At 35.9% G+C, this 14,713-nt stretch overlaps 1 protein-coding gene across 1 annotated transcript; it reads left to right on the plus strand.

The window, feature by feature from the left end:
- Positions 1-194: 194 nt before the first annotated feature.
- Positions 195-9,083, plus strand: LOC112047960 (CLIP domain-containing serine protease B4). The gene is made up of 7 exons (XM_024085281.2): positions 195-359; positions 1,642-1,814; positions 2,484-2,796; positions 4,103-4,205; positions 4,974-5,158; positions 5,521-5,625; positions 5,928-9,083. Exons 1-7 carry the CDS (start codon positions 299-301, stop codon positions 6,242-6,244), a joined length of 1,257 nt encoding a protein of 418 aa, XP_023941049.2. The 5' UTR covers positions 195-298; the 3' UTR covers positions 6,245-9,083.
- The last annotated feature ends 5,630 nt before the right edge of the window (positions 9,084-14,713 follow it).

The following is a 14,713-nucleotide window of genomic DNA, read 5'->3' on the forward strand; positions in this document are numbered from 1 at the left end:
GTTGATCTTATACTTTGACAGAAGCGTAACGTATTCAGGTCCATATATAATTAATCAAAGCGCATGAACGACGTATCTACAGAATCGTCACAATCTTGCTCCCACAAACGTACTTTCCGTGCACAACTACACACACAACGTCTGTTATATACGTATTACACACACGCTCATTTCAATAGGTATAAGCTTTTGGTAGCAGGAAAACCAGTCAGTAATATCCTGTCAGTGTACCGTACCGTAGTGTGTTTAGTGTACCAACGTAATAACAACAAAATTAATTGTTTACGAATCATTTACGATGACGGATTATATAAAAATATCGACATTACTATTAGTAATACTCTCCACTGTTAATGCACGTAAGTCCTAATTGATGTTCTTGATTATTCCACTGTAATGACATGAACTGGCTCACCTTCATTGTTGCTTGTGCATTTGTTTCCACAATATATCATTGAGGATGTCGACTCGTTCTCTAGCTCGCTGTCTTTCTAATTAAAATAGCAATAAAACTCAGTTTATTTATGTCTATGTTAATAATATGAAGAGGTAAAATTTTCCGTTTGCGGTTTATCTTAAAAAAAAACTCGACCGATTTTAAAAATTCTTTTTTCTGAAAGATAAGTACATTTTCTTATGGGATATATCATCATCATATTCCCACAGGCATAGTGTATACTTCTTCTGTCTTTTACTCTTAAAAAATAATGTATTTTTTTACTTTTATTTATCTGGTGCCTCAAATTTAGTTTTTCAAGGTAAGATAGTAAGCTAGTATTGAGAGTTGACTTTAACTTTGATTGTTCACTAAACAGAGAGATCCTGGTTTTGATTTTCAGCTAGGATCAGTTTAGATTTTATATTTTGCACTAGCTGACGCCGCACGGTTTTACCTATGTGGTTCCCGTTCCCGTAGGAATACGGGAATAATATATAGCCTATAGCCTTTCTCAATAAATGGGCTATGTAACACTGAAAGAATTTTGCAAGCAAATAAACAAAATCTTCAGCTTTATAATATTAGTATAGATTTTAATAAATATATGTATGGATGTATGAGAAACCGGAGTTTGTAGCAAGCGGCTTTTCTTTGGGACGGGTTATCTTCGTCCAAATTTCATCTTTCGCCACTGGTAATAGTAGATACTCGGTGGTAATCTCGGTATTCGTGAGTGTTTGAACATGTAGAGGTTTTTTTTTTATTCTTTAAAAGTTAGCCCTTGACTACAATCTTACCTGATGGTAAGTGACGATGCAATCTAAGATGGAAGCGGGCCAACTTCTTAAGAGAAGGATGAAAATCCACACCCCTTTTCGGTTTCTACACAACATCGTACCGGAACGCTAAATCGCTGTACGTCTTTGTCGGTAGGGTGGTAACTAGCCACGACCGAAACCTCCCACCAGCCAGACCTAGACCAATTAAGAAAATCTCAATCGGCCCATCCGGGGATCGAACCCAGGACCTCCGTTATATAAATCCACCGCACATCCTCCGCGCCACGGAGGCCGTCAAATCTCAGAATCTAATCTCAGGATCTACTAAATCCACTTTGAAAATGTCTATTACGTTATTTGTGATTCTTATAACTATATTGATGGAATGGGTATTCGAAACTAAAGGAAAATGTTTTGTTTTAGAAATGATCAAGCAAAATTTGTGCGCCAAAAGCACAGATACCTGTCAACTTCTCACGGAGTGTGACTTCGCCCTAAAGTTGATAAATAGTATCAGAGACAACGTATCAACCAAAGGACCTATTATACAAAAGTTGCAAGAATTGCATTGTGGATTTAGAGGAAGAAGCCCACTGGTAAGTTGATAATTGACTAGATAACTAGCGGACCCGATCAAGCTTCGCTATGAGTTATTTCCTACCCCTATCCTATTTTACTCCCACCCTACCCCTACCTTACTCCTTCCCTACCACTACCCTACCCCTACCCTACCTACATCTACCCTATCCCTCCCCTACCCTAACCTTACCCTGCCCCTACTCTACTCCTACCCTACACCTATCCTACCATACCACTACCTTACCCCTATCCTACCTATCTCTACCCTAATCCTATATCCTTCTCCTAGTTCTCAGCTACCTCCTCACCAATTTTGAGCCAAATCGGTACAAAAGTAGTAGTTCTAGCAGTTCTAGCTGTCTAATCATTCCGTTAGAACTAGGTCCAACCAAACGCTAGGTTAAGCCGACTACAAAAAAGAAATAAAGAAATTAAATTTATTACCTTACCCTACTCTAATGATTGTCTGTAACCCTTTAAATGAAAGAGTGTACCGTTCAGCATATGTCATACACTACATAGACGAATAACACACGGCGCTGATTTTCAGACCCAACATTTCCCTGTTGAATAGTAGATGGAAACAAGTTCTAACGTATAACAGGCGACTAGATTAATTGCGTGATATCACTGACAGCAATAGAAAGATTTTTTAAAAATAACTTTAACAATTATTATTTATTCAGGTCTGCTGCTCAAGTACTCCATCAGATGGCTCCATAGTGTACTACCAAACTGAAGATACAGCCACAAATCGACCAAAACCCCTAACAACGACTACTCCTATGCCAATGACAACGGAGCCATCAAAAATTGCGGTCGTGCCACCCAGCACTGTATCAGAACTCACAGTAGAAACCGCATCTCCAGTGGAACCCGACGTTTTCCCGGGTAGAAACATTTGTGGGCAATCGATCAGCAATGACAAAATCATAGGCGGCTCTATCACTGCCATAGACGAGTACCCGTGGATGGCGCGAATTAAATACTTAGTCCAAAGTAAGTTCATAGACAAACAGCATAGATACATAACGGCATAGATACATGACGGACGGGATTGCGACGTGAGACGTCGAGTAGAAAGTTAAGCATTATAAATGAAAATGACGAAAATCGAGTTTTCATCGAATTGCGGTATTTTGATCGGTCGCAGTTGGATAGCTTCGTAGGAAGCTTTCCTGACTATTTTTGTGATAGTGTCTCTCTGTCTGTCTAAATGTATTTTTGAACCAACTTAGCCCAGTACATTTTGAAAAAAGCAAAAAAATACAAATCAAAAACAAAAAATAACTGTAATTTTTAATGTGTAAACTTTTTAGTCTTTATATAATATATTATATAAAGACATACTAAGAAATAATTCGCCACATAGCGGACGGTGACGCAATATTGACGTGAGTTATTGCAATTGATATTTAACACGGCAGAGACAAACAGAGCCGTCGCGGTCGGCGTGACGTTATGTTTTACGTGATAACTTTGACGTGCTAGTATAGTACAGTAAATATAAAAAACGGCAGAGACAGACAGTGCCGTCGCGGGTGGCGTGACCGTTCTGTTTGACGTGCTATTATAGTACATTATAGTGGAGTGCTATTAGGTTTATATCTCGGAATCCAGTGATAGTGAATGGATTTTTATGTAATAATTATTTTATACGGATGGTGCGATTTCAATTTAGTATTTTTCGTATTAAAGGTGATTTATAAGTGTTCTTAGACATGTTCGTTACAAATCAGTAGAGCCGTTTAAAGTTGTGGGATGTGAAAGTGGGGAAGAATAACGGAATGACTGCAAATATGTATACTCGAGTGGGGTCTCAAATAAAAGCACACAGTTTTTCAAAATTATCGCGTCACCGTCCGCAATGTGGCGATTAATTTAGCTTATAGTGTCAGTTGTTAGGTTTCAGTTATATGTTACTTGCATTCACAACATTAGAAATAGTATAATAAGCATAGTCATTAAGCCTCCTGTGCTCGTAAATACTACACCACACCCTTCAGACCAAATACAATGCCGCTTGGTGGCGAAATTAAGCATGGCGATAATAGTTACTTCCCCCTTCGAGCTTTGTCACATAAAGCTAACACATTAATGATATCTATCTGTTTATCTATTAGAACAAACTTTCGTAAACCCTATTAGTAGGATTGTAGTATAATAAGCACAGAACATAGGAAACAAACTACTTTTAATACAACGCTACAGGTAAATAGTATTGCAATTAAAACCTTCAAAATATATAGGTTTATAAAATAAGTACATTAGATATACATAACTAATTGGAAATTTATTTGTCTAGATAGTGATGGCAGCACAAAAACGAGATATGCATGTTCAGCCACCCTTATCACGGACCGTCATCTCGTAACCGCTGCTCACTGCTTGCCTAGGAAGCAACAAGCGTAAGTATACATCATTTCTGAAATCACACATATTAGGAAGAATGCTCATTGCTCACCTCTTAATCTTAATATATATAAATCTCGTGTCACAATGTTTGTCCTCAATGGACTCCTAAACCACTTAACCGATTATTATAAAATTCGCACACCATGTGCAGTTCGATCCAACTTGAGAGATATGATAGTTTAAATTTCAAATTATAGTCGCAATTTTAATTTATTGCTAATTATTTGTCTCTATATATAAAAGAAAGTCGTGTTAGTTACTCCACTTATAACTCAAGAACGGCTGAACCGATTTAGCTAAAAATTGGCAGGGAGGTAGTTTAGAGCTAGGAGAAGGACATACATTTTTTTTTTGTAGGGGTAGGATAGGGGTAGTTGAAAGTTTACATCGAGTTTCACGCGGACGAAGTCGCGAGCGTCCGCTAGTATAGTTATATTTGTGAGCGATTAAACAGACCCAAGCTTCCGACTTCTATTAAACATAGAAGCGAATTTAGAAATAAGCTATTTAGCTGAGCGATAAAGTTAAAATAATTTCTAACAACCTTTTAACCGACTTCAAAAAAAGGAGGAGGTTCTCAATTCGAGTCTATGTTTTTAAATCTACACACCTTTAATACATCATAATTATATCAATAGGTAAACAATTACCTTGCAACAAACCAAAGCACAAAAAATTGCACCTTACGTTAATAGTTAGTACCTAGTAGGTATGTTTATAGAAAATACAAAAAAAGTTACTGATCTTATATTTGTCATCAGTGTTGCCGTAAGTTTGGGAGATTGGAACATTGATTCACCGGAGGAGTGCTACGGCGGAGTGTGCCCGGACCCACCCGTGGAGATTGAGATAGAGTCCATCGTCAAGCATCCGGCTTATAAAGCGCCGAACTATACATTTGGTGATATCGCCATTTTAAAGCTGAAACGGCCTGTCACCTTCACAGGTACTTTATATTTACTCTGTAGATATCCTTTAATTCCTATTTTGCATATTAGTAGTCCTTAATAAAATTTCATCTAACATTCGTTGGATTTTGCATTAGCACTAAAATAATGCAATCCTTACAAAACTTCTTCCCTTTTTTCATTTCTTTTAGATACAATTCTCATCAGAGATATCTAACATGTTAATTACATATCGAGAGATTTCTGTTGAAGTCCAGTCTACACAAAAATAAACAATCAAAAAGTAACGCAGAAAGGATACCGCAATAGCAACGGTGTACCTAATTTAGTCTTTGTTGTGCTGTATATCTTTAGTTACCTACTATGTTTAATATTTCATGACTTTTTCCTTAAACCACAGATTTCATACAACCCATCTGCCTGCCTACCACGGAATATATCAAGATGCAGGACTACACACACAATAGCGTGTATTGGACGGCTGGCTGGGGAGTTACTGAGTTTGGTTAGTGGAATTTTACATTCACGTATATTTAAAATTATATATATTGTACTGTTAATATCGTCACTGAAAAAACACAGATGAAAAATGAAAAAGTTCAAATCAGAAAAAAGATCTTACGCCAAGTTAACGCTATAACGACATCGAAGCATTGCTCCACATTTTGACATGCCTATTTATTAATAGGTACATTGTCTAACTAACTCGATAATATACTTGATCTTTAGGAGCGGGTGGTGTCTAGTCATAAAAACGAATTATTTTTGAGAAAGATGATTTTAGTTAATAGTTGTCTTTATTTTTAGGTGATGCGTCAATGGTTAAACGGAAAGTTGACATTGAAGCTGTGCCAATGGACGTCTGTCGCGCTGCTTTACCCTACATCCCAGAATCTTCTTCACAAAGCTTGATATGCGCTGGGGGCCGGCAGGGCAAAGACTCTTGTTCGGGTGACTCGGGCGGTCCTCTAATGAGGGAAGTTAAGGAGAATTATAAAGCGAACTGGTTTCTCTATGGTGTAACAAGTTTTGGAAGTAAACGTTGTGGCTCAGCGGGTATACCTGGAGTATACACAAGGGTCACTGTGTATATGGACTGGATACGCAACATTGTTCAGACTTGATTAATTATCTCTACCCAACTTGAATGAACTTTAAATCTATTGTAATTCTAACTTTATACCAGCTTTTGACTTATCAAAGCTGCGAAGATTAAAAAGGACAAGAAATTGGATGTCCAAATCTGAATGTTTATGCTAAAGAGAGATTTCCGATGTAAGAACGAATGTTTCCTCGATAGATTTTAATAAGTCGAAGTTTTTGAAAACTTAAGCCTTAAGAATACGTCTAAGACAACATATTCTTCCGCTGTGCAACTATAATTGCAAATTTTAGCAACGAAACGAAGGTAAATAAATGACATGGAATATAATTTACTAGATGAAAAAAGTATAAGTCACAACTCGAGTGATATTGTTGGAACTTTGAATAATTTGGGGTTCATCCCTGGTTTTCATTCATTAATGAATAATCATGTGTATTTAATCTTGACACGAGAAGGTAACGGAAAAATAGGGCTAACGTTGGTATGGTGCTTATTCAGTATTATATAGTAGTATTATTGTCATTTCTTATTGATGCTCTGGTACTGCCATGTCGTTTGAGTTGAGGTGTGAACTTATTTCAATATAAAAGTCTCTTGCTTATTTCCAAATCCAACGTTTGTTAGATAGGACTCGAGCAATATTTGGTGCTTTCACACATTGTGAGTATACTGTCATATATAATTTAACTGTGGAAGCACGATGGGTCTGCATTAAGTAGTGAGAATGATATATAATATAAAAGTCTCTTGCTTATTTCCAAATCCAACGCATGTTAGATCGAGCAATATTTGGTGATTTCACACTTCGTGACTATACTGTCATATATAATTAAAACTGTGGAAGCACGATGGGTCTGCATTAAGTAGTGAGAATGATACTGCTTGGTAAAAAAAAGATATTTATTACTCTGCGGCCTTTTAAACTGTCGAGGTATTATATTAAAGGTTTCGCCATATAGCGGACGGGACGGCGACGCGACACTGGCGTGAATAACCGAGTGGTTACGTACTACAGTGCCGTCGTGCAAAGCGTGACGTTCTGTTTGACGTGCTCTATATTAACTAGTGGATCACGAGCATACAAAAGTCAGACATACCTTATTTTATAAATATACAGTATGCTCTCAGTATTTCCCATAACTGTAGGGTTATGTGCCTTAAAGAAAATGAATTAGAAATGTCTTGAACTTTTTAGGTAGGCCACGCCAAGACGTGAGCAGTGAGCAGGCAGTAAGTAATGAGCAGGCGATTTGATCATCGTAGGGGAGGACTTTGACGAGAATTTACTCGTATGTTACCAAAAAGTTACCATACTTAAGAGTAAGATGTAAAAAGGAAGGTAGGAGAAAATATACGAGTGCGTTTGGTGCAAGCCTTCTAACGGTCGTTTTCAATAACCTATCTATCCGCCATTTCGCTTACCAAAGTTAAGAAAATCGATCTTTCTGTTCTAATCTGCTTTTCAACCTTCTGGCAGAGAGTTTGACTATGTAAAGATAGTTTGACTGTTACTGATAATCGAGGATAGCTATCTATCCGTAATCTTGGGTAGATTATTGAGAACGGATGTATGACACTCGAATCCTTTAGTTCGCATCGTAACCATAACGCAATCGTGACGTCACTTGTATTTGCAGTTATTTGACTTGATGATTCACATTTTTGTAATGCAAAATTCCATATTTCGATTTTGCAACCGTTTAGAAGGAAAGTTACATATATTTTTGGTTTAAATATCGGTTATATACTGCCCTCCAAGATTTATAAATACAATATTTTTAAAGTATCTTTTATATACTTGTTTTTAGTTTTATTTAAAACTTAAGAGCCGAAAAGACAGTCTGTAAAAAACATACATATGATTTATTGCAAAATTGACACTAAGCAATAAAGTTAAGTAAATCAAGATGGCAGCTAAAAATATACAAGGTGTCCCGTAAATAGTACGACATATTCTACAGGGTGTCGGCTGACATCAAGACCTACTGTAATAACGCAATATATGTTAGCCGAAATTTAACGCTTAAGTAATTTTGCAGCACACTAATCTGCACTGAAGGTAGGGGTTTTTGTATTTTGTACAAAAATCAAAATCAATATAACTTAAAAACCGAAAAATTTCGGCGACATAATATTGCGTTATTTTAGTAGGTCTTGATGTCAGCTAGCACCTTGTAAAGTATGTCGTAATATTTACAGGACACCCTGTATATAATAATTTACCTTTTTTTATTATATATTATACTTTCAGCTTTTATAAAATAAGGTCTAGTTTCGACAGGCTCTCTGTTTAATGGTTAATATTTTATTTTAAAAATAAATTATACGTTCTTAATTATGTGTAAATAATAATTATCATAAGTATTTATGAATTAATTTTATTGTATAAAATAGTCGGATACACTAAACTTTAAATGTTAATTTTGATTCTAAATTAATAAAAGAGGAAATATAACTTATAAGTCGCTCTAGCCATGTTACATATCGGTTCCATTACTACAAACGATTCGTTACTACTTCGTTATCGATACGTCACGTGATCAACCTATCATCGGATACGTCACACCCATACCTTTTCTAATTTCCGAAGTGTTAGCTATTGTAGAAAGAAAATCGATATCATGCCAAGATTATCAACACCTTGACTAGACTTTTTATTTACATAGTTTTTCGCCATAGAGCACAGAATAATCTATTTCTATGTCATAGAGTAATAAAAATATTTATTTTACTTTATATAAATTGTACGTGTTTCCGACTTAAGTCGTTAATCAGTATTACCAGTATTTATACGTTTTGTAGTTGTAAGCTAATAAGTCACGGTTAATAAAATATAAGAAATATTTTAAATCCAACAATTTATGTGCTTTTATTTCTTTCCCACACTGTAAGCAAACTTACAAGAGTTTGAATGACTGAAAAACTATAATCCTTCAAAAATACATAGTATGAAACAATGATACTAAAGGAAACATCGTGAGGAAACCTGCAAATCAGAGAATTTTCTTAATTCTCTGCGTGTGTGAAGTCTGCCAGCGTGGTGGACTAACAGGCCTAACCTCTCTCATCTTGAGAGGAGACTCGAGCTTAGCAGTGAGCCGACTATGGGTTTATAATGATAATACTAAAGGATCATTGTCTTATTTTCATCTCACTAGCTTTGAACAGTTTTCTTTCTAGCACTATGAGTACAAGTTTATAGTGTTCGTCACATTCAAAATTCAAATCAATTTTAATGCTAAATTGACGCTATTTTGCAGAAATATAGCCTTTCCGAAGTAGTTTTTACTACGAATAAAAAATAATATAACAGTTGCGGTTTTACTTAAATATAACAAGAACAAAACTTAACATAATACATAATTAACAAAAATTTACGTTGCATATGTAAAACAAAATATACTCTTTAAAAGATGTGATAGCCCAGTGGATATGACCTCTGCCTCCGATTTTAGAGGGTGTGCGTTCGATTTAAATGTAGGTAATCTATACTAATATTATAAAGCTGAAGAGTTTGTTTGTGTCTTTGTTTGATTGAACGCGCTAATCTCAGGTACTACTGGTCCGATTTGAAAAATTCTTTCAGTGTTAGATAGCCCATTTATCGAGGAAGGCTATAGGCTATATATTATCCCGGTATTCCTACGGGAACGGGAACCACGCGGGTGAAACCGCGCGGCGTCAGCTAGTTAATATAATATTTTGCATGTCGATGATTTTTTTAGGAAGCACATTATTTAGACTTATTATTATAAAAACAATGAGGGGATGTTCTCACTGGGGATTTTTTTTTTATTCTTTACAAGTTAGCCCTTGACTACAATCTCACCTGACGATAAGTGATGAAGCAGTCTAAGATGGAAGTAGGCTAACTTGTTAGGAGCAGGATGAAAATCCACACCCCTTTCGGTTTCTACACGACGTTGTACCGGAACGCTAAATCGCTTGGCGGTACGTCTATGTAGGTAGGGTGGTAACTAGCCACCTAAACCTCAATCGGTCCAGCCGGGGATCGAACCCAGGACCTTCTTGTAAGTCTACTGCGCATACCACTGCACCACGGAGGCCGTCGAGCATAAAACACCAGCGTTATCAGTGAGTCAACATGGTGCCATTACGTATTTTCCTTATTTTTCCACCAGGGGCAGAACTTTCATTAAAACACCTTATCTTTAAATATCAATTATCCTCACACATGAACAGACATATATCAATCATGTGGTTTCTTAGAACGGGGGTGATTTGTTTACATACAATTTGCGTCAGTAGATAACTCATAGCGTTAGCTGGCGCTTTTCAGTTCTATGAAAGATGATTTTTCAAGATACGAGTAGATACAATAAGTTATTGTTCTCAATAATGCATCTCATATGTCCCGGTAGACCATTGGCGAGGTGGGAAGACGAAATTAAATTGTATATAATCTAAGAGTATGCTAAGCAATTTTGTAAAAGGAACAGGGTATCTGCGATCATTACTTTCGGAGCTACAGGGATTTAAAGAGTCAGATTTGCGGCACTGCCGCGGATCCCTGAAAAACGCCCTATACAAAATGGCACGAACTAATGACGTCGTAGGTAATGTAATGATCGTTAGATTTGTATGTGCGTTCAATCAAAATTACTAATATCTTTATTATTTGTGCGTTTATGTTTATAGTTTATTTATTTAAAAATTGTCACATTTAATGTAAGGAAGCTAAAACTGTATGAATTTTCAACTAATTACGATAAAAGTTTTTTAATAGATTTTGAAATTTTATAATCTCATTTATTTTGCAACTATCCAAACAATCTTTGCTTTATATGTATAAATTAGTTAACATTGTCCCTATTTACCCGAATGTATCACAAAAATCAAAATATTCAAACCTAGTCATCATCTCCATTGGACATCTTCGTAGGAGGCCTGCCCCCATTCTGGGGTTCTTGCGTAAAATATTAGAACTACTAAGGTACTAAACTATTCATAAATATTTATTCGTTCAAATAATGTTTCGCGTGTATCTGGAACAATTTACCGAAATAATCAAAGTGATGCATAAACGCGTAACTACGTCCAAATACCGAACGATGACTCCGTGGCGCAGTGGTGAGCGCGGTGGATTTACAAGACGGAGGTCCTGGGTTCGATCCCCGGCTGGGCCGATTGAGGATTTCATAATTGGTCCAGGTCTGGCTTGTGGGAGGCTTCGGCCGTGGCTAGTTACCACCCTACCGACAAAGACGTGCCGCCAAGCGATTTAGCATTCCGGTACGATGTCGTGTAGAAACCGAAAGGAGTGTGGATTTCATCCTACTCCTAACAAGTTAGCCCGCTTCCATCTTAGATTGCATCATCACTTACCATCAGGTGAAATTGTAGTTAAGGGCTAACTTGTAAAGAATAAAAAAAAAACGATAAAAACTTTTTTGCACTCAGTACCATAACAAAATACCACGAAACAAAAGCTAGGGAAACGTCTTGGCTATTAGCACGTGCTGTACAAGTCAAAACTATTAAATCTCGAAAGCCGAAGATGGGATTATTTATAACTCCCAGTTGACTCGACATTCCACATGGCGGTAAGATTCAAGTGTTTTAATCATCATCATCATCATCATATCAGCCGATGGACGTCCACTGCAGGACATAGGACTTTGGAATGTCTTCCAAACATCACGATACTGAGCCACCTGGATCCAGCGAATCCCTGCGACTGGCTTGATGTCGTCAGTCCACCTGGTGGGGGGTCGGCCAACACTGCGCTTACTAGTGCGGGGTCGCCATTCCAGCACTTTGGGACCCCAACGTCCATCGGCTCTTCGAACTATGTGCCCCGCCCATTGCCACTTCAGCTTCGCAACTCGTTGAGCTATGTCGGTGACTTTGGTTCTTCTGCGGATCTCCTCATTCCTGATTCGATCACGCAGAGATACTCCTAACATAGCGCGTTCCATCGCCCGCTGTGTGACTCTGAGCCTTCTTATGAGGCCCATAGTTAGCGACCAAGTCTAAGTATTTTAATAATTTTTCCTATTCAGCTTTCACCAGATTATCGTCATGTCAGTGATAATAATTCGATTGCAGAGCAATGCACTACTATGAGGAGCTTATCAATTCGTTATACATATGTTTTTTTATACATTTGGGACAGGAAACATTTTAAACATTAGTAAACCGTGTTAATAAATAAGTAATCTACAACAAATTCCACGAATTAAGTAGGTACACACAAACGTAAAATTAGGGCGTCACAAAATCCCTACCAACAAAATATTTTAAAACATGTACATGTTAAACAAGGAAAATTAATAACATAAAACTGGGGAACCAGAAAGAAGAAGTACCTACACAAAAGATAATAGAAATACATAATTATATAAATATAAGTGAAAACATTAATGTATACTAATATTATATACATTAATGTTTTCACTTATATTAGGGGTAGTTTACATCGAGTTTCACGCAGACGAAGTCGCGGGCGTCCGTTAGTATTATAATATTTTGAAAAACCAACGCTAGGTCGTACCTACCTATAGTAATACATTTCGAAATCGATAAGGCCATACTGATTAGCAAGATGTTGATGGCAATGATATTTTATAGTATAGATGGGACACTAGCGAATCAAAACTGAGGCGGACAAAAATGTGAAAAACTGACTTTATTTTATTTAGTCGCTTATTACACAACGTTATTTAAACAAATAATACATAAATATCATCTACGTATCTAAGTAAAAACTATACAGGTTGTCCCGAAAATAATCTATACTAATATTATAAAGCTGAAGAGTTTGTTTGATTGAACGCGCTAATCTCAGGAACTACTGGTCCGATTTGAAAAATTCTTTCAGTGTTACATAGTCCATTTATCGAGGAAGGCTATAGGCTATATATTATCTCCGTATTCCTACGGGATCGGGAACCACGCGGGTGAAACTGCGTGGCGTCAGCTAGTACGACATACTTTACAAGGCGATAGCTGATATCAAGGCCTATTAAGATAACGCAATATATTATTATGTTAGCCGAAATTTTACGATTTTTAAGTTATGTTGATTTTTGAACAAAATACAAAAATCCGTTCTTTCAGTGCAGTTTAGTAATACCATGTGCAATGAAAAATTGAATTGAAAAAATATACTTGGTAAATATTTTTAATAGTTGGTAAATATTTTTAATAGTTGTTTCAAGTAATGAAACTTTAATTTTTTCTACTGCAAAGTAAGTTTTTTTCAAAAAACGGGACTAATTATTTTTTTTATGTTTGACATTTTTTTTTCTAAACATTAAACGGTCACATTGAAAAAAAAAACATATTATTACATTACGCACCATCGGTGGTACAAGGGCATAACTGCAGTTTTTGCAATTTCACAGGAGAGCCATTTTAAGATTTTATTTGCATTCAATACGATCTTGTTCGGCTAATATTGATCTGAAGTATTGATTGTCCTTTACATGATGTAAAGCATATATTATGGTTATTTAAGACATGTGGGTATCATAAAATAGAAACGTTTTATTTGTTTTTAATTAACAAAAATAATAAGGTAGGGGCACAATTGTGCCCTTGTTGCTCCAAAATTTAATTAATGTTGTAATTGTGACCCTAGATACACATTCTTTATTAGATGATCTAAGAAACAAAAATAACAGTTTTGTTTACAATTATCATTTATTTTCATAAGTATTTTACTAACTTCTAATATGATTATGTAGCAAAGACATTTAAAAGCATAAAGTGCTAAAAAATCAAATTCCAGTAACTGCCACTGCTATTAGACACTATTTTTATCTTAAATCAGTCTTTCAGTACTATTTGGATTGACATTACTTTGTTTAAACTTAATAATTAAATGAAGGAATAATAAAAAAAGTGATTTATACATTATTTTAAATAATCTTAATGTTTAAACCTTACAAAATAATCAAAAACTTCTAATGTAAAAAAATAATCAAAAATTTGTAACATTCATTACTATAAAGATTTAGCTTTGATGCAACTTGTTTCCACTCATTCATATTTCTTTGACGTTTTTTAGATCGTTTTTATTTCATTCAATTTTTTTTGAGTCGACTGCATTTTCATTAGGCTTAGAAGATCTATTGCTGGAACTAGAAGAGCTGCTGCTAGAACTGGTTGAGTCATTGTCGGAGCCGGAGGAACTGGACGAGTTTCTAGATTGTGAATGTTTAGTTTTGCATAAAATCCGCCTTGTTGAGCAGGGAGGCTTATACTCTGAGTCTGCCGTTGGTGAAAAATTTTGTGTGTGTGACATTCAATCAGCAGGATTTATTGTGTCCGTAAATTGATGTTTGAAGTAGGTTCTGTCATGCCGTGATCATTTTTTTCCAACATAATAATTTGCGATTTCCAAATTATCATCAATTTGAGGCTTTTCAGTAGTTTTCCTATTATTTTGATCATCATCATATCATTTTTAAATAGAATATTTAAAATTTTTCTACATCGAGATCCCATTTTGTTCTAAAAAAGT

The sequence above is a fragment of the Bicyclus anynana genome, chromosome 21 (genome assembly GCF_947172395.1).
Source record: "Bicyclus anynana chromosome 21, ilBicAnyn1.1, whole genome shotgun sequence".
NCBI lineage: Eukaryota > Metazoa > Arthropoda > Insecta > Lepidoptera > Nymphalidae > Bicyclus > Bicyclus anynana.

Bases quoted from the DNA above. Each gene is read 5' to 3' on its own strand.
- LOC112047960 (XM_024085281.2), top strand. From the start codon at position 299: ATGACGGATTATATAAAAATATCGACATTACTATTAGTAATACTCTCC. The intron at 1,815-2,483 runs GTAAGTTGATAA...TTATTTATTCAG, and splicing joins TTAGAGGAAGAAGCCCACTG to GTCTGCTGCTCAAGTACTCC. The intron at 4,206-4,973 runs GTAAGTATACAT...ATTTGTCATCAG, and splicing joins TTGCCTAGGAAGCAACAAGC to TGTTGCCGTAAGTTTGGGAG.